Raw genomic sequence first — 19,544 nt, 5'->3', positions numbered from 1 at the left:
ATTTCTGTCTGAGCCAGTTATTCCTACTACAATTGCCAAAAGGTGATTTTATAATTTCATCATTCTTTTTCATTTATAATTTGCTTTCTACTATAAAGTAGAGCTTTCCTTTTTTCCCCACTTATTTAATTACTAATTCACTCATTCATCATAGATCTATTAGTGTGGACTACACATAGATTCATATTTTATTCTATGGATTATAATCCATTATTACTACGATTTCTTGTGGTGGTTAAATTGTCCCAGCTGAGCCAGTGGTAGCTCCTTCAAGCTGGATCCTATGTCCTTTTGACATGTTTCTATCTTTCTTTTAGCACTTCCATATTTTCTGATACTACAAGATATTCAAGCTTCATCTTATACTTCCCCACCCCAGTCCTGGAATCAGTCATTTGTCTAGATGGCTTCAGTTCTTTTTAGTGGAGAATGGATTTGGAAATCAAGTCTGGGCACTATATGGATATTCTTTGTTTTGGGGGTATTGCTTCTAGTCCCTACCAGTGGACAGTACATATATGTCTATATTTCTACATCCAGCATTCTAGATATACACTAAAGTTCATGAGTTCACATTGATGTCTCCCAATTCCAGTCCAACTCCACTGGGATTATTCTAGTCTGCATACATACCTCCTTCCTCCAAAAGTGAGAAACTTGGCTCTCATAATCCTCAATATTTCACTTATTTGCTCAATACTTCTGTGAGTAACCAATCTGACAACTACACAAACCACCTCCCCTTTCACTCCAGCCCCTGCACACTTGGTGCCCCTTACATGGAGTCACTCCCTGCATTCACCTCAGCCAGTCCCAGGCTGAGCAAGGTTCTCACCCAACCCTCTGGGTTTAATTTTTAATAACATCTTTTTTTCTGGTAATAAGAGTAAAATATGGCCAATCACATGAAAAGATGCTCAACTTCAGTGGTTAAATAAATGGAAATTAAAATCCACAAGAAAGCTCAGAAATGCAAAAAATAAAAAATAATGCCATATTTTTACTTTACAAAGAGGCAACTGTGGCTAAGAAATCAGTTTAAAGGGGCGCCTGGGTGGCTCAGCTGGTTAAGTGTCCGTCTTCAGCTCAGGTCATGATATGGTTCATGAGTTTGAGCCCCGAATCAGGCTCTGTGCTGACAGCTCAGAACCTGGAGCCTGCTTCCCATTCTGTGTCTCCCTCTCTCTCTCTGCCCCTCCCCTGCTCATACTTTGTTTCTCTTTCTCTCTCTCTCTCAAAAATAACTAAAACATGTTAAAAAAAAAAAAAAAAGGAATATTCTTTATTGAAGGAATGTTGCCCCTGTGTGCCCCTCTCTGTTTAGTATTCTCTTGCTTTTATTTATTATTTTACTTACTCACTACTATGCATGTACTTGTTAATATTTAACTAGCTCACCAGAAGGAAAAAAATAGCCCTGATAGCATTTGCCACTTTGTTCCAAGCTGTTACAACCAGCTCCAGCACAGCAATCGCTACATGTATTCCTAACAACATATTTTTCATGTTTTTGAACATTATATAAGTGGCATCATTTATGCAAACGGTATGTATTTGTGTGTGTGACTTATTTGCACAAAGGCTGTATAGTATTCACTGTTAATGCTGAACATTTGGGTGTGCGCATCAACTTTGCAAGGGAATGTCACAGTTTTCTGATGTGGTTATTCTAATTTACACTGACAAAATAGCAGTGTCTGAGAGTTCCTTTTTGTTTTACATACTCACCAATTCTTGATGTCAAGTTTTTATTTTATTTCAATTTTCTTTTAAATTTCCTCTTTTTTTAAATTTTTTTAATGTTTATTTAAACATTAAAACTCGTGAACTGTGAACCTTGAGATCATGACCTGAGCCAAAGTCTGATACTTAACCAACTGAGCCACCCAGGCACCCCTCAATTTTCTTTTAAGGTACGTGTGTGTGTGTGTGTGTGTGTGTGTGTGTGTGTGTGTGTGTATTTTTATTTCATTTCATTTCATTTCATTTCATTTCATTTCATTTCATTTCATTTCATTTCAGTTAGGCTCTATGCCCAACATGGGGCTTGAACTCACAACCCTGAGATCAAGAGTCACATGCTCTACCCACTGAGCCAGCCAGGCACCACTGAGGTCTTTTTAAAAAAAAATTTTTTTTTTAACGTTTATTTATTTTGAGACAGAGAGAGACAGAGCATGAACAGGGGAGGGGCATAGAGAGAGGGAGACACAGAATCTGAAACAGGCTCCAGGCTCTGAGCTGTCAGCACAGAGCCCGACGCGGGGCTCGAACTCACGGACCACGAGATCATGACCTGAGCCGAAATCGGATGCTTAACCAACCGAGCCACCCAGGCGCCCCTGAGGTCAAGTTTTTAAATGTTTGCCAGTATAGATGTGAAATAGCATCTCATTGTGAACTTTAATTTGCATTTTTTGTTTGACCATCTTTTTATATTTCCTGGCTATTTGTTTTTCATTGTAAAATGCCTATTTATGCCTTTTGCCCATTTTTCTTTTGGGGCTTTTTGTGTGTGTGACTTTTCAGGTTTTCTTTTATGTTTCTTTGTTTAAAATATAAAATACAGGGGCATCTGGGTTGCTTAGTTGGTTAAGCTTCTGACTTTGGCTCAGGTTGTGATCTCACAGTTCATGAGTTCTAGCCCTGCATCCAGCTCTCTGCTGTCAGCACAGAGCCCACTTCAGATTCTCTGTCTCCCTCTCCCCCTGCCCCTCTGCCCCCCTCTCTCAAAAATAAATAAACATTTTTTAAAAATCGAAAATAAAAGAAAATATAAAGTACAAATCCCTTTCACTTTGGAGCTTGTCTTTTTACCATTTTTCTTAGTGGGGTAGAACCTAGCAATCTTTTCCTTTTTGGTTATGCTTTTTGTGTCTAGTTTAAGAAATACTCTCTGTACGGGTCATAAAGATCTTCACCTATACTTTCTTCTAAGAGTTCATTTCACTCTTAAATCTTTAATCCACCTTTTTTTTTTTTTTTGGTATATGGTATAAGGTAGTATCATTTTTTCCTTTTAGATATCCTACTGTCCCATAACCACTTATTTAACAGTCCTTTTGTTTTCTGCACCAATCTGTATTGATTGCTGTGTTATGTATAAAGTTTTCATATATGCATGGGTTTGTAGCTGGACGATTGTTCCAGTGGTCTTTCCCTAGGCCAGTGACACACTATATCCCTTCCTTTTCTCCTCCTCTAGAGCAGAATTCCCCAATCTTTAAGGGCAGACTGTGAAATGACTTCCTTCCAAGGAGTACAATCCAGAAAGGAGCAAACAAAAGTAACTTTACAGTGGAGAGAAACCAGATATATACTACCTTAGCAGATGAAGGTCAGCATGACCAGTGATGTCATGTTGATAGTAGGTACCTTTGATATGATGGGATGAGAATGGCACTTCACTTCTGTGGTCTTCCTTTCAGAAGCCCCCAGCCTCAGTCTAATCATAAGAAAAATATCAAATTAGGGCGCCCGGGTGGCTTAGTCAAGCATCCAACTCTTGGTTTCAGCTCAGGTCATGATCTAATGGTTTGTGGGTTTGAGCCCTGCATCGGGCTCCATGCTGACAGTGTGGAGCCTGCTTGGGGTTCTCTCTCCCTTTCTCTCTGCCCCTCCCCCACTTGCACTGTCTCTCTCTTTCCCTCTCTCTCAAAATAAATAAACTTAAAAAAAGAAAAAAAGAATAAGAAAAAAATCAAACAAATCCCATTAAGAGACTTTGTACAAAATACCTGTGCAGTACTCCTTAAACTATCAAAGTCATCAAAATACAAGAAAAGTTTGAGAAACAGTTTTAGCCAGGAGGAGCCTAAAGAAACATGACAGCTAAATGTAACGTGGTATCCTGGGTGGGATCCTGGAACAGAAAAAAAGACATAAGGTTGAAAACTAGGAAATGTGAATAAAGTATGGACTTTCATTATAAACATTGTAACCAAAAGAAACAACAAAACTAAAAGGCAACCTACTAAATGGGAGAAGATATTTTCAAATGAGGTATTTGATAAAGGGACAGTATCTGAAATATATAAAGAATGATACAAGTCAACCCCCCCCCCAAATAATCCAATTAAAATTGGGCAGAAGACATGGACATTTCTCCAAAGAAGACATTCAGATGGCCAACAGACACATGAAGAGATGGTTCAGTGTCATTTATCATCAGGGAAATGCAAATCAAAACTACAATGAGATATCACCTTATATCTGTCAGAATAACTAAAATAAAAAACACAAGAAATAAGTATTGGCCAGGATGTGGAGGAAAAGGAACACTTTTGCTCTGTGGTGGGAGTGCAAACTGGTGCAGCCACTGTGGAAAACAGTTTGGAGGTTGCTCAAAAAGTTAAAAATATAACTCCCTTACAATCCCAATAATTGCACTACTGGGTATCTATCAAAAATATACAAAAACACGAATTCAAAAGTATACATGCACCCCTATGTTTTTAGCAACTTCATTTACAATAGGCAAATTATGGAAGCAGCCCAAGTGCCCATTGTAAATAAATGAATAAAGAAGAGGTGGCATATATATACAATGGAATATTATTCAGCCATAAAAAGAACAAAATCTTGTCATTTGCAACAACATGGATGGAACTAGAGCATATAATGCTAAGCAAAATAAGTCAAAGACAAATACTGTATGATTTCACTCGTACGGAATTTAAGAAACAAATGAACAAAGGAAAAAGCGACAAACCAAGAAACAGACTTTTTTTTTTAAATATTTTTTTTATTAAAAAAAATTTTTTTAATGTTTATTTTTGAGATAGAGCTGGCAGGAGGCAGAGACAGAAGGGATCACAGAATCCAAAACAGGCTCCAAGTTGTCATGTCAGCACAGAGCCCAATGCAGTGCTTGAACCCACAAACCAGGAGATCATGATCTGAGCCGAAGTCAGGCACTTAACCAACTGAGCCCAGGGTCCATAACAGACTCTTAACTATAGAGAAGAAACTGATTGTTATCAGAGAGGAGGTGGTAGGTAGATGGGTGAAATAGGTAAGGGGATTAAGTAGTGTACTTGTGATGAGCACTGGGGGATGTATGGAATCGGTGAATCACTGTATTGTACACCTGAAACTAGTATAACGTATGTTAACTATACTGTAATTAAAAATTTAATAATAGATAAATAAAATGTCACCAAATTGAATTAAAAAAAAAACCCAAACCCTGATGTATTATTATTTATGATAAACATACCATACTCAAGTAAGCTATTAATAATACAGGAAATTGGGTATGGGGTATATGGGAATTCTATACTGTCTTCCCAACTTTTTTGATAATCTAAAACTATTCTAAAATTTAAAATTTATTTTTTAAAAATCAGCAAATGCGGGGCGCCTGGGTGGCTCAGTCGGTTAAGCGTCCGACTTCAGCTCCGGTGGCGATCTCGCGGTCCGTGAGTTCGAGCCCCGCGTCGGGCTCTGGGCTGATGGCTCAGATCCTGGAGCCTGCTTCCGATTCTGTGTCTCCCTCTCTCTCTGCCCCTTCCCCATTCATGCTCTGTCTCTCTCTGTCCTAAAAATAAATAAATGTTAAAAAAAAATTTTTTTTTTTAAATCAGCAAATGCATTTGTTCTGAAAACTTTTTTTCTTTTTCTTTTTTTTTTTTTAATTTTTTTTTTTTTAACGTTTATTTAGTTTTGAGACAGGGAGAGACAGAGCATGAACAGGGGAGGGTCAGAGAGAGGGAGACACAGAATACGAAGCAGGCTCCAGGCTCTGAGCTGTCAAGCACAGAGCCCGACGCGGGGCTAGAACTCACAGACCGCAAGATCATGACCTGAGCCGAAGTCGGCCGCCCAACCGACTGAGCCACCCAGGCGCCCCTGTTCTGAAAACTTTTAATTAAAACTAATTGCTACTTTCTTAAAAACTCTTGAGAGTTTCTGAGTTGAATGACCTTTGTCAGGGTCACAGGATCAACCGTTTTTCCAGTTCTTCGATTGGCTGTTCTGTGAGGCAGAGGTGATGTCTGCTTGGGCAGGAAGGAATACAACTCCCAGAGTGCCCCTGTGCGGTTGTCAGGAGCAACCAAAGAATGCAGACTAACAGCCCTGCTGGAGTCAGGATTAAACAAGGACTGACTGCCTTGCAAGCCAGCCATGGGTCAGGATTATTACTCTGTGCTTCAGATCACTCGCAATTCAGAGGATGCCCAGATCAAGAAGGCGTAAGTTGGGACGGGAGTGAGGCTTTAGGGGTGTGCTGGGAAGGCCCCACCTTTATCTTTTCCAAACTGAGCCTTCTTGCACAGCCAAGTGCAGCCAAGATAAACCTTGTTCTTCTGTTGCTTCTTGCATACATACCTACAACCTGGGTTTGGCCTGAGTCAGAGTTCCCAATCCATCATCCTTAACCCCCTATGCCCTGTTTCCCTTCCTGGGTACCCTGGTTTTCTTAGCAATAAAAATGGGGACAAAGAAGGCATTTGAACTTTTTCCTTTGCAGAACCAAAGGATTAAGAACAGGAGAGTGACCTGGCCAGATGGATGTGTTTCAAATTTTATTCTGGCTGTCATACGAGTTTTTTTTTTTTTTTTTTTTTCAAGTAGGCTTTTTTTTTTTTTAAGTTTATTTATTTATTTTGAGAAAGACAGAGACAGCATTAGTGGGGGGAGAGGGAGGTGTGGGCGGGGGGTGGGGGTGGACAGAGACACAGGGAGATGAGAATCCCAAGCATGCTTTTGCACTGTCAGCACGGAGCCCAATGTGGGGCTCAAACTGGAAACACTGCAAGAGTTGAAACCAAGAGTTGGACACTTAACCTACTGGGCCACTCAGGCACCCCAAAGTAAGCTTTTTTTAAAAATGTTTGTTTATTTTTGAGAGAGAAAGAGAGAAGCAGGAGAGAGGGGAACAGAGGACCTGAGAAGCAGGCTCAGTGCCGACAGCAGCAAGCCCCATGTGGGGCTTCAACTCATGAACCGTGAGATCATGATCTAAGCCAAAGTCGGATACTCAACCAACTGAGCCACCCCGGCACCCCAAAGTAGGTTTCTTCTTAAGTAGCCTTCACGCCCAGCTCAGAGCCCAACATAGGGTTTGAACTCACAACACTGAGATCAAGACCTCAGGGTCTTGATCTGCAGGGCTTGACTCACGAACCACGAGATCATAACCTGAGCAGAAGTCAGACGCTTAAGCAACTGAGCCACCCAGGCACCCCTGTTTCAAACAATAGTTCTTAACCCTTCTCTCTTGTAACAACTCTAAGAGATGAGTCATGTATAACACAGTCTCCTATATGGGAGTAACTAGATTTTGACAAAACAAAACAAAACAAAAATGCTGGGGCACCTGGGTGGCTTAGTTGGTTAAGCATCCAACTTCATTCAGCTCAAGTCATTATCTCACGGTTCATTAGTTGGAGCCCCACATCGGGCTCTGTGCTGACAGCTCAGAGCCTGAAGCCTGCTTCAGATTCTGTGTCTCCCTCTCTCTCTGCTCCTCCCCTGCTTGCACTCTGTCACACTCTCTCTCAAAAATAAATTCACATAAAATTTTTTTTTAAATGCTAAATGTATATAATGAATAGAAGCACCACAATGATTCCTAATTGCCTAGCTATTAACCTTCTCAGTAGCTCTCATTAAGCCTACCCTGCTGCATCCAAGCTGTGACTCCACTCCATCTTGCCCACTCAGGGAAACAGAGTGAGGGAACTGCAGGGCAAATCTTAAAACCACTCAAGTTTAGGGGCGCCTGGTTGGCTCAGTTGAGCATCCAACTCTTGATTTCGGCTTGGTCATGATCTCAGGGTCATGGGATCAAACCCCCTGTTGGTCTCTGCACTAGGTGGGGAGCCTGCTTAAGATTTTCTGCCTCTGCCACTGCACCCCCCCCCCAACACACACACACACTCTCTCTCTCTCTCTCACTAAAAAAATGAGACAAAAAACTCCACAGAAACTACTCAAGTTTATCTGAAAAATAAGGCTCTTCTCAAACCTACTTACCTTTCCTTATTGATAGAACTTACTTGGAATTCTCCCCATACCTGACTTTGTTTGACCTTTGTAACTGAGAGGGCTGGTTTCAGTGTCTCAGGGAAGTGATGACAATTGTCTTTAAGTTTCTGAAAGTAGACAATGTAGATAATCTCTTTAAGGCCTCCAGGGGCCGAATAAGAACCTTCAGAGTCATAGGACAGCAGATCTCACTCACTAAGATGAGATGTTGCTTAAAAGTCAGAGCGGTCCCACGGTGAGATGGGCTGCCTTGTGGGACAGTTAGTTCATGTCATTCATTTCCTCACTGCTGCTCAATGCAGTAGAAGTAGACACAGCAACTCAAGGAACCCAGGCTAGTGGGAGAGACAAACCAGTCAACAAACAACTGGAGTGCCAAGTGCTAAGTTTAGGGATCAAAGGCACTGGGGACTCGGGAAGGGGAGTCTAACCTAGAATGGAGACTGCAGTCAGGGAGGGCATCCTGGAAGAGTTGAGCCCTGAGCTGATTGTTGAAAGATGAATGAAAATGTGCCAGGGGGAGATGGGAGGGAGGGTCTGGAGAGTGGTGGGTGTTACAAGGGATGGGAGTAGAATGTCAAAGACCTGAGCAATGCATTGTAGGGAGTTTGGAGCCTGGCCAGAAGGGCAAGAGAGGCCATGGGAGTGGGGAGGGAGAGCTGTGAGTGAGAAGGCCAGAGAAAGAAGCAGAGGCTTGAATCTTAGAGATACAGATTTTATGCTGAAGGCAAAGGGAAACCAGTGGAGGGATTTGGGCAGTGGAGTGACTTGGCCAGGGGGCATTTTAGAAGCATCAGATTAAAAAAGACAAATCAGGGGCGCCTGGGTGGCTCAGTCGGTTAAGCGGCCGACTTCGGCTCAGGTCATGATCTCACACTCCGTGAGTTCGAGCCCCGCGTCGGGCTCTGTGCTAACAGCTCAGAGCCTGGAGCCTGTTTCAGATTCTGTGTCTCCCTCTCTCTGACCCTCCCCCGTTCATGCTCTGTCTCTCTCTGTCTCAAAAATAAATAAACGTTAAAAAAAAAAATTTTTAAAAATAAAAATAAAAATAAAAAAGACAAATCAGGGGCGCCTGGGTGGCTCAGTCGGTTGGTTGGGCGTCCGACTTCAGCTCAGGTCACGATCTCGCGGTCCATGAGTTCGAGCCCCGCGTTGGGCTCTGGGCTGATGGCTCGGAGCCTGGAGGCTGCTTCCGATTCTGTGTCTCCCTCTCTCTCTGCCCCTCCCCCATTCATGCTTTGTCTCTCTCTGTCTCAAAAATAAATAAACGTTAAAAAAAATTATTAAAAAAAAAAAAAGACAAATCAGTCTGGTGGCAGCACACGGAAAGGCCTGGAGAAGGAGAACACTGAAACAGGAAGCCATGGTTCTGTAATAGTCCTAGGGATGAGGGGGCAGGAAGAGAACACTGGGGAGAAAGAAAAACTGAAATGCCCTGGTGACAGGTGGGCTGGGAATGGAGGGGATGAAGAACTTGGGAGTTGATAATGCTCAGCATTTTGGCTTCATTGCCTGGGCAAATGGGCAAAAACTTAAGGAACAAAAATGTGTTTCTGTCTGGGTTCATTGAGTTTGTGGGGCCTGTGGGACACTGGAGAGCAGATACCAAGATGGAAGCTGGATGCCAAGGTCTGGAGCTTAGTGGCCTGGTTTCAGATAGAAATTTGGGAGTGGTCAGTGAGTGATGCTCAAAGCCTTGGGATAGACGAGCTTGTGCACAGATAGTGTGTGGAGTGAGAAGAGAAACAGCGGGAGGGGTCACCAGCATGCAGGGTGTGAGCAGGGCAGAGGAAGTGCACTTTGACCCAGTGGAGGGTATGTGGGGTCCGATTTGTACTGAGCCACTCAGGGGGCTGTGCTGATGCCCTCCTTTGGCTCTTTCAGACCCCCTCCCCGCCTTTCTGCACCCTGTTCTCTGCACTGGAAGCTGGCCCATCTGAACCACATCAATAGACGCCCTGGCCCTCAGACTTCCTAAATGAAAGCTAAAGAGAGCCCACAGCAGGTGATTGGCAAAGAGGAGAGTGGGGCTGGGGTATTTATTCCCAGCTCCCTTCCTCTGAGAGCACTTCAGGTTGGGTATCCCTTAGCTGAAGATGACAGCTCCTGCCAAGGGCCCCGTCCACACACACTCCTGTGGGATTTCTCCCTTCCCACTCCTATAGGCTCAGGGGTAACCAGGGTGACTCAGGGCTCCTGGCCTTCGGCTACAGCACTGTCCAGCATGGTTATCCTCCTTACCTCCTACACTTTGGTGAGTGGTCCTTTATTAAACTCTGCACAAATCACCCAGTTCATGCCAGCTCTTTCCTCTCAGAACACTGATGATACAGATTCTCAGACACTATAGGCATCGCATCACTGAGTGGTGGGATTGGGTAATACAGAAGCAGGGAAACGAATGAGCACAGAAGTGAGAGATGGTAAAGGGACCTGACGTGTGCCAGTGCCTCTCTGTACCAGGCCCTTTGACACCTTATTTTACCTGATCTTCCCAAGAAGCCTGTGTGTAAGTTCAGATATCACGGCAGGATTAGATGTGCGAGAAATGTATGGGGGGAAACGTGTGAGGGTGAAGGGGGACCAAGAGCATGCAGGCGGCACCTTCAAACCCCAGTGCCGGTCTGATACCTGTGAAAGGGGAGCAGGAAGAAATGGCTGGATGGAGAGAGCTGCAGAGTGGTCTGGAAAAAAGTAGCTGGGCTGATAGATGGGCGTCCTGAAGCAGAGGTTGTGCATTGGGGGGGGGTCCTGTGTCCTAGGGGGACGCGCCAGCACCAATATCCCCACCACGCTTAGGCACTGGTTGGGGCAGCTTGGGGAAATGTAGCCTCAGCACAGACACCCAGGGCGGGCAGCTACACTTTCTACCCACTGGGTTCTGTTCAAGGGCATCTGTGCAATGCACCACCCTGGCCACCACAGCCCTGATTTTATAGCTGGCAACATCAAAGCAGTGAACAGCAGAGCCAGCTCTGAACCATGGTCTGCGCCTCAGGCCCATGTCAAATGCTATGACTTGTATGAATCCTCCCTCCTCTAGGTACCGGAAACTGGCCCTTAGGAACCACCCGCTGAAGTCCAGTGAGCCATCCTCAGCGGAGACATTCAGGCAAATAGCAGAGGCCTATGATGTGCTGAGCGACCGTGAGTGATTCCACCCATCTCCTCTGCCCCACCTCTATTTCGAGACCATTCCTTAAGCCTCTGGGTAGTAAAGCATTCCTCTTCCCTGCCTAGAGCCTGAGCAAACTTAGAAAGAAAGAAAACAGCATGAACTGCCTCTCTCCATAGTCACAAACTAAGGTTGATGCAGCGTGGAGAGCCCCCGGATTAAGATGATCTGCTCAGCCAGTGTCAGTAGAGCAGGACCTGGGCAGGTCTCCCACACTCCACACCCCACCTGTCCCCTGCAGGGGTGCACACAGTGAGATGCTTGCTGCCAAGGGAAGAAAGAGGCTGAGGCAGGCATCCCCAGTTACTCTTCCCAGATTACCAAGTAGCTCCAGTGCCACCTTTCCATGGAAGGCATGTCTATCAAGGGTCAGAGAGAGGCTGGTAATTCAAGAATCTCCTGAAACCAAAAGAGTGTAGAAAGTGATTCCCCCACCACCACCTCTGCCCCGGGGTACCACCTGCAAGCGTGCATCCCTGAGGGCTTGTTCTGGAGACTGTAATCACAGATGCTGTGCAGAAGAATAGCCAGATCACTAAGGTTTCCCCAGTCCCGAGTTTTCAAGACTTTAGAGTCCTTAGACTCTAGGCTTTGAAAGCTCTAGAATTTGGCAGCTCTAGAATTCTTAGATTGTAGAATTTCAAGGTGCTACGATTCTATTTACCCCAAATAAAACAGTAGGTACGATGATGAGTTTAGCCAAATTCTAGGGCCATAGCCTCACCCTCAGTCTCTAGATCTCTCCTTCAATCCTCTTCCCCCTGCCACCCAGCAGGTCTCCACCTTTCCCCATTCTCCTCCCCACTATGGGATCACACCTAGATCCACCCACGGGGAAATTAAACTCCTAACTTTTAGGGTCTCCCTCCAAAGAGTGCCAGACTTTAGAAATAAGGTTGGGTTTGCCCCTTCCCCTCTACCCTGTATCCACCTGCTTCCCAGCCCGCAGCTATCTTAGTCCCTAATGCCAGCCCCCTCATCAAGGTGACACGTGTCCACAGCTGTGAAGAGAGGCATCTATGACAAGTTTGGAGAGGAGGGCCTAAAGGGCGGGATTCCTCTGGAGTTTGGATCCCAGACCCCATGGACCACTGGTTACGTCTTCCACGGCAACCCTGATAAGGTTTTCCATGAGTTCTTCGGAGGAGACAACCCCTTTGGTGGTAAGAGGCCCCACCTACCCACTTGCTTTATTGGGAAAGGATGTAGCTGTAAAAGATGCTTTTCTTTGAATCCTTTTGTTTTGTTTACTTTAAAAATATATATAATGCATGGTAAAAAAGAAATTATTAAAGAAATAAATTTCAGCCTTTATTCCTTCTCCAGAAGCAGCCACTTACTGTTAACCGTTTATGTATCCTTCCAGAAAATTTCTATGCATTTATGAGCATATATTTATCTTTACCTAAGCCTTTTATCTTATGAAGGGAATGGGACCATATTGTGCACACTGATTTCTTTCACTCAGTATGCCTTGGAGATTATCTCATACTATATTACATAACAGATCTACTTTACTCATTTTAATAGCTGCATTAGGTTTCACTGTACAGGTGTGTGTTAGGTGAGTATATGGATGGATGGGTGGATAATCCCAGGTCCCAGACAAACTGACCAAGAGTTGATTCCTGAGGCTCACAGTCATCTTGCAAGGGCAATTAACCTTCAGACCTGTCTTCCTGGCTCTAGTTATGCAACTCAGAGAGTCTAGATTTTCACTGCCTGACCCCCTGCAGCCCCTTCCCCTGGCTGTACTATAGCCGTTCTGCATTTCAAAAGTTCTCTCTTCCTTTTTCTGCATGTTAATAAGAAGTGGGCCACAGCCCACTGTCTCTCCCCCTCAGAGACCTCTCCCCTGTGCATTTCCTTCACCTGTCTGCCAGAAGAAGCTGAGTTGATAAACTCCATGTGTGACTGTAAAACGCAAGGGACTTAGAGTCAGGCCTGTTTCAAATCCATGCACTGCCTCTTATGAGCTGTGTGATTCTGGGCAAATCTCTTCACTGCTCTGAAACCTCAACTTCCTTACTGTTAAGTGGCTGTAATAGTCCATTCCTCACACGTCACTAGCAAATGAGACAATGTTTATGAAAATGGGCTTTGCAGACTGAAAAATGCCATAACGATGGACAGGTGCATGAAAAAGAGGCAGCTCAGAGGAACCAAGCCAGAGCTTCTAGGGACATCACTTACAGGCTTTGGGGACCCTCAGGCAGTGCCCAAAACTATACTGCTACAGGACTTCACCCAGGGGATTCTTGTGTCCTGTCTGCCTGCAGGACCGAGGGACTAGACCTTCCTATGACCTGGCTGTTGGGGTGTCTACAACCTGACACAGCACAGGTGCTGGGTGAAGAAATGGATTCAGTGATACGAGAGGGGACCAGGTCACTTACAGGCCTCTTGATTAGTTACTATTTCATAGAGGGGTTTAGTGTGATGCTGCCCTGCCCTCCCCCACCTAAAGTTATTATACCATTCTAGCCTGGGAAGTTCATTCATGGCCCTAACCATAAGAGGCAGAGTACAAGAAAAAAAACCTTAATTATGATAGCGACCCCTGACTCTACAAAGTTTACAAAGGTTTTCACACGTAGCAATAAGCATAGTGGTTAAGGGCAGAGGTTCTCATAGTCAGATTGTCCTGTGTTCAGATGAGCTGCGGGACTGTGAGCCTTTTCTTTGGCCTCTCTGTCCAATAAGACAATAGTGTGAAGAACTGAAACCAGCACCTGATGCATAGTAAGCTCTCAGCAAGTTTCCACTTTTCTTCATCATCTTGTTATTTAATCCTAATGGAAAAAGGCAGATCAGGCATTATTACCCCATCTCACAGACAGAAAAACTGAAACCAAACGACTCCATAGCACTTCAAGAGACAAAGGCTGTTTGCACTGGGATGGAAGGGCAGGGCAGCAAGAGCACTTATGGGTGTAGAGCTGGGCAGGGAAAAAAGAAATTGAGGGAAAAAGAGTTTGGGGGTATGCTGATGAACTCTCAAATTTATTAGGAACCACCCCCTTCCCTACTCCCGTATCAGCTATTGACTTCACAGAAACTTGAGTATGTGGTCTCTAGAGGTGTTGTGCTGGGCTGGACAGTGAGGGAGAGTGGAGTGCGGGGAAGGGTAGGAAGGACTGGAATGATATTACCGTCCCCCCAGCAAGATAACAGCGGGAGTCATTTCTGGCATACCAGGAGCTGCCACCAGAGGGCACTCCTCTCCATCCTGAGGCAGCCAGCTTTGAGGAGTGTTTCCCCAAATTGAGGGGGAAGGGAGTCAGGAAAGTGGGGGAATATAAACCGGATGATGAAGCAGTGGGAAGTGGCAAGCAATGATAACCATTGGATCTGCAATTTAGGACAACTTTTTGGCCTGGCCTAACAGTCTGAGTATGCAAAGTAGGAATGGGATGCTGAGTATTACACTTGGGGACTGAAGAGGTATGTGTGGAGGGGTGTCTGTGTTTCCAAGTCCCTGACACAATCTCTCTTACTTCTCTCCTCTCCTCCCCTCCTCTTCCCTCCCGTCCCCTCCCGTCCCCTCCTCTCCCCTCCCCTCCCCTCTCCTCTCCTCTCCTCTCCTCTACTCTCCTCTCCTCTCCTCCTGCAGAGTTTTTTGATGTAGAAGGAAGTGAGGTAGATTTGAACTTTGGGGGTCTCCGAGGCCGAGGGGTCAAGAAACAGGACCCCCCAATCGAACGAGACCTCTACCTATCTCTGGAGGACTTATTCTTTGGCTGCACCAAGAAAATTAAGATCTCCCGAAGGGTGAGTACTTGGCTTGCTCCTACTGGGGGCCACTACCTATGCCCTCCAATCCTCTGAGTTACCTCCTCCATGCCCTCACTGGAGACCTCAGGTATGGCCTCTGATAGAATCATGAAATCTCAGAATTGAAGATCTAGGATCATAGAATTCTAGAATCTGAAATTTGGAAGGGACAATTGAGGGTATTAGCCTGATTCTTTCCCAGTGCAGGAATCCCCTCTGCAGAAGGGTCTTTCCCTTCTCATATCAGCCCCATCCCTGTGGGAAGCCGGATCCCGAATGGGAGGAGTCAGTCCCTTGTGAATTCTGCCCTCTGGGTATTACCAGACCATACCCCCAGGGCTTCATCAGTGTGTATGCCTCAGGAGTAAGAAGAAACAGTGTGGGGATGGAGGGTGCACTGGGGGACGGTCCCCAAGGGGTTTGATTGAAGACTTTTAGTGGCCCAGAGTCTAGTCCTTGGGTTGACCCTGTCCTATGGCTCAGCCCTATGCTAGACACATGAGCAAAGCCTCCTCACACCTTTGCCCAGCAGAGGAGATGCCAGCTGTGGCACAGATGGCACTCATCTGGGCATGTGATTGGGGAATGGTTGGATGACATAATAGGGAATGCTCAGATATGTTGACCTCTGTGGTCTTTCTCCCTTCATGATTAAGAAACCTGTCAGCCCCTCAGGGCCAGAGCCACTGGGTTGGGAGAGAGGAACTGAGTATGTGTTCACCATGCATCTGTTAGTGGCCAGGGCTACGTGGTCTAGGCCTGGAGTTGGGGGCTTGGTCAACTAATGGTGACTGCTTGGCATCTCAGGCCCTAGCCCAATGACATCATCCTAAAATCATAAGTTCTTGGTTCCAGTAAATGGGGTGAGAATGGGGATGGCTCAGGGCAGCTTCTCCCTGTTGCTAGAAGATTGCATCTGAGCACAACACCCCCTTGGCATCTTTCTCGTGTTAAAAGGCCAGCTGGGAAATCTGGAGCAAACCTCCCTTCTTCCATCTGGCTGCAGGTGCTGAATGAGGATGGGTACTCCTCTACCATCAAGGACAAGATTCTCACAATTGATGTGAAACCTGGTTGGAGGCAGGGCACACGGATCACCTTTGAGAAGGAAGGGGACCAGGTGAGAAGGAGGGAACTGACTAGGGTCAGTCCTAGTGTCAGTCACCCAAGCTTGCTCATGTGGTGGAAAGACTGAGGGGGAAGGAGGCAATGCTTTCCTCTGCCCCGTGACCCCAGCCTAGTAGGGAGACCAGTCTGCAGAGTCGGTGAAATGATCCCCAAAGTCCCTTACCAGGGACAGAGCCTCACAACACCTCTGTGAGTGGATAGCCCAGGGCTTTCCCCCATTTTGCAGAGTAGGAAACTGAGGCCCAGAGAGGGAAGGGATTTGGCCAGGGCAAGAGCACAAGAGCTCTTCCTGATTTTCTTCAGTGCTTCTTGAATAAAGCCCAACTATAGGAGGTATTCAGAAACCACTTATTAATAATAATTTTAACACTGTTTAATATCTTCATGATAATTACTTATTTAAATAAAAATATAAAATTATTGTTCAAGGCATGCTGTATCCTTAGGTCTGAGAAGAGGCAGAGTGATGGCATTTTCAGAGCCAAGAGAGATTAATTCCTCTGCCCATACTTCTTGCTCCCTTTCTCACCTGTGAAACATCTACTTCCAAAACACCCCTTCAGGACCCAGCTCTAATGCTCTGGGCTCTGGGCAGCCTCCCCTGACCTCTCCACCTGGCTCAGGGCCTCTCTAATCTCCTGCCTCTGGGTTCCTTTTACCACAGTCCTGAGCATGCTGAGGACGGTGTGTCTGTTCCCCCCACTAGACTGGGAGCTTCTTACTGGTAGGGACTAGTTAGGTTCCTCTGCCCCCTTAAGAGACCTTAGCAGAAGCTTGTCAGGACAGAGGTGTGTAAGAAGTTGTTTTCAAAACTTGCAGCTCAGCATTTTACCCACCCCCTGAGGAAGCTTCTGTCCCTCTCCATCTGAGTGAACCCTGTTGGGCATGCTCCATAGAGGAGAAGTAATGGGGGGGGGGGGGGTGTGTGTGGCGCTGGATTCATTGGAGTAGGCTTCTCAGAGGAGGGGCTATGAAACCAAACTGAAAAGGTCCTTCCAGAAAACCTAGTTCAATCTCTTCATTGTTCAGAAAAAGACATGGAGACCAGTAGAGTCAGGAACTTAGCCAATATCACACAGCCAATTAGTCCTTGTCACCCCTTGCCTCCTCTGCCCAGGGCCCCAACATTATCCCAGCCGACATCATCTTCATTGTAAAGGAGAAGCTACACCCTCGCTTCCGCAGGGAGAACGACAACCTCCTTTTTGTGAATCCCATTCCCTTGGGCAAGGTGAGTGGGCAAAGTGGAGGGGAAGTGGGCAGATGAGAGTGAGCAAGCAGGCCTCACTCTGCACTCCCCCCAGTGCCTATGGCGCAGGCCTTCAGAACGTGAGGAGTGCCCATAGAATCTTTGTGGCTGTCTTCAGGGCCCCTCCATGTCCTTACAATCCAAACAAGGAACAGCACCAGCCTAGACTTTGCCTCCCCTCCCCCACCCTACCTGTGGGCAGTTACTCTGTCAATTCTACCACCTAGTCCCCTTCCGTTCATTCCCAGAGTCAGAGTCTGAGCACCTGGGTCTGCACAGCAGCTCCTTTGGTGGCCTTCCTGCCTCCTTTCCCATCCCCACGCTCATCTGACTGTGCCACACGCCTGTCGGAGCATCTTCACATGGTGTTTAAGGCCCTCCACACTCTGCCTCTGCTGATCTCATCCCCTGCACTCCAACCACTGTGCCCCTGTCCATTGGGAGCATTTTCCCACCTCCATTCTCTTGTTTGTGCTGGGCCGTCTGTGTGGAATGCTCTATATCCACCTTGTCTGACTGGCAGGATCCTCTTCACCCTCATCAACTGCTACCACCACTGTGTAGTCCTCCTGTCCCACTCCACAGTGGTTTGGGGGCCTCTCCTTGGCTCCTGAAGACCCCTTTACTTCCCTCTATCATCATCAGTCTTTCCTACCAGACCGTGAACTCCTAAGGGCAGGCAGATGCCTGGCTCGCTCCCATTAGTCCCTGAACATCCTTTTGTCTGCTTGAGGCCAGGCTCAGGGCCTGGCACTGAATAAGCTCATAAAATGCCTTCTAAACAGAATGGCCATGGTTACCTCTCCTACTCCCACCTGTGGCCCTAACGTCCCTAGGCTCTGACCTGCTGCACCGTGGAGGTGAAGACCTTGGATGATCGTCTGCTCAACATCCCCATCAACGACATTATCCAGTGAGTGCATCTGCGTGGGTCCCAGTAGGCAGAAGGGCTGGCCTGGGCCTTAGAGGGTAGTGCCAGACAGGTCAGCCTGGGGCAGTTCAGTCCTCACCAGCAAGGACTGAAATCCAGCCCTAACTCTGGCCAAGCTGCATTCACCTGGTAAATGGAGTGCCTTTTTCTAACTTGCACGAGGCCGCTACAGAGTCCAAAGATTGCAGAGGCGACCTTTGTTGCCTTCCTCCTCCCGAACGTCTCATTAGTGTTCTGAGTTGTATCCCTCAAGTCCTTTACAGGAAAGGGCCTCTGTATGGGAAGCTTTACTCAGCAGTCCAGCACCACCCCCGACCCCAACCTAGGCTGGAACCTCTATTCCTGGAACCCCCAGTGTAAATGGTTATCAGGGGGCAGGCTGTCTGAATAAGCTTGTCTTCTCTCTCCTGCCACACAATTCTGGCTGAGAAGAGCCACCTGGTGGAAGCTGGACTGACTGCCTCAAGCCTGAGGTTGTGTGAGCATGGGCAGCATGGGATCTGTCAGAGAGCAGTGTTGGGGGGCCCTCTCATTTCCCTTCTTTCATCCTCCCCTGTCTCAGTCCCAAGTACTTCAAGAAGGTGCCAGGTGAGGGGATGCCACTGCCTGAGGACCCCACTAAGAAAGGGGATCTCTTCATCTTCTTCGACATCCAGTTCCCCACCCGCCTCACACCCCAAAAGAAGCAGATGCTGCGCCAGGCATTGCTGACATAACTGGTGAGCTGAGGGCTGGAGCAGAGGAGGGGAGGAGAAGGCCAGCTGGGCCTTATCCCATTCCTGTCCCAGGATGTGCAGGTGAGCCAGCCCACTGCACAGATGTGACATGAGGATGGGACAGCCTGGGGTTTTTAAACTGACACAATAAAGATTTCCTATCTTCCAACTGCACCCAGGAGACTGTGTTGGAGGGAGAGGAGCCTCATATATTGCTTCTTGTGGAACAGGGGGAGGGGCATGGCCCAGAAAGCCTAGAACCTGGGTTCCTGTCCAGATTTTGTAAGTGTGGCCAGGTCCCTGAAGGTTCGGAGCCTGTGTGCTCCCCTTGATAGAGTGGGGCAGACCTGAGTGACCTCTGTGGGTCCCCACCCTGCTATGATTTCTCATGACACAAAGTCTTTAGCAGGGGCAGTCTCTAGAATGTGATATGGTCATAGTGTAGATAGGAAGCACAGAGAAGAAAACACTTGTCAAGGCCACACAGGGCAAAGATGTCATCAGAACCTTGAAGGCCACTTCCCAGATTCACCCTGCTTAGAGGTAGCACAAAGGACACAGTGCTGGAAAATGGTTTTG

The 19,544-nt window shown here is 46.5% G+C and overlaps 1 protein-coding gene and 1 non-coding gene across 2 annotated transcripts; one reads left to right on the top strand and one right to left on the bottom strand.

The window, feature by feature from the left end:
• Nucleotides 1-2,032: 2,032 nt before the first annotated feature.
• On the bottom strand, nt 2,033-2,105 carry TRNAK-CUU. The gene has a single exon. It is a non-coding gene; the product is annotated as a tRNA-Lys (tRNA).
• Nucleotides 2,106-5,955: 3,850 nt separating this feature from the next.
• Nucleotides 5,956-19,139, top strand: DNAJB13 (DnaJ heat shock protein family (Hsp40) member B13). Its single transcript, XM_042906824.1, has 8 exons — nt 5,956-6,194; nt 11,036-11,139; nt 12,169-12,330; nt 14,781-14,938; nt 15,948-16,061; nt 17,187-17,300; nt 18,155-18,231; nt 18,812-19,139. The coding sequence occupies exons 1-8, from the start codon at nt 6,127-6,129 to the stop codon at nt 18,963-18,965; spliced, it is 951 nt and encodes a 316-aa protein (XP_042762758.1). The 5' UTR covers nt 5,956-6,126; the 3' UTR covers nt 18,966-19,139.
• Nucleotides 19,140-19,544: the final 405 nt, after the last annotated feature.

This window comes from Panthera leo, chromosome D1, assembly GCF_018350215.1.
Source record: "Panthera leo isolate Ple1 chromosome D1, P.leo_Ple1_pat1.1, whole genome shotgun sequence".
Taxonomy (NCBI): domain Eukaryota; kingdom Metazoa; phylum Chordata; class Mammalia; order Carnivora; family Felidae; genus Panthera; species Panthera leo.
Note: the sequence above shows the minus strand (reverse complement) of the source record. Positions and strands in the feature narration are given on the sequence as shown.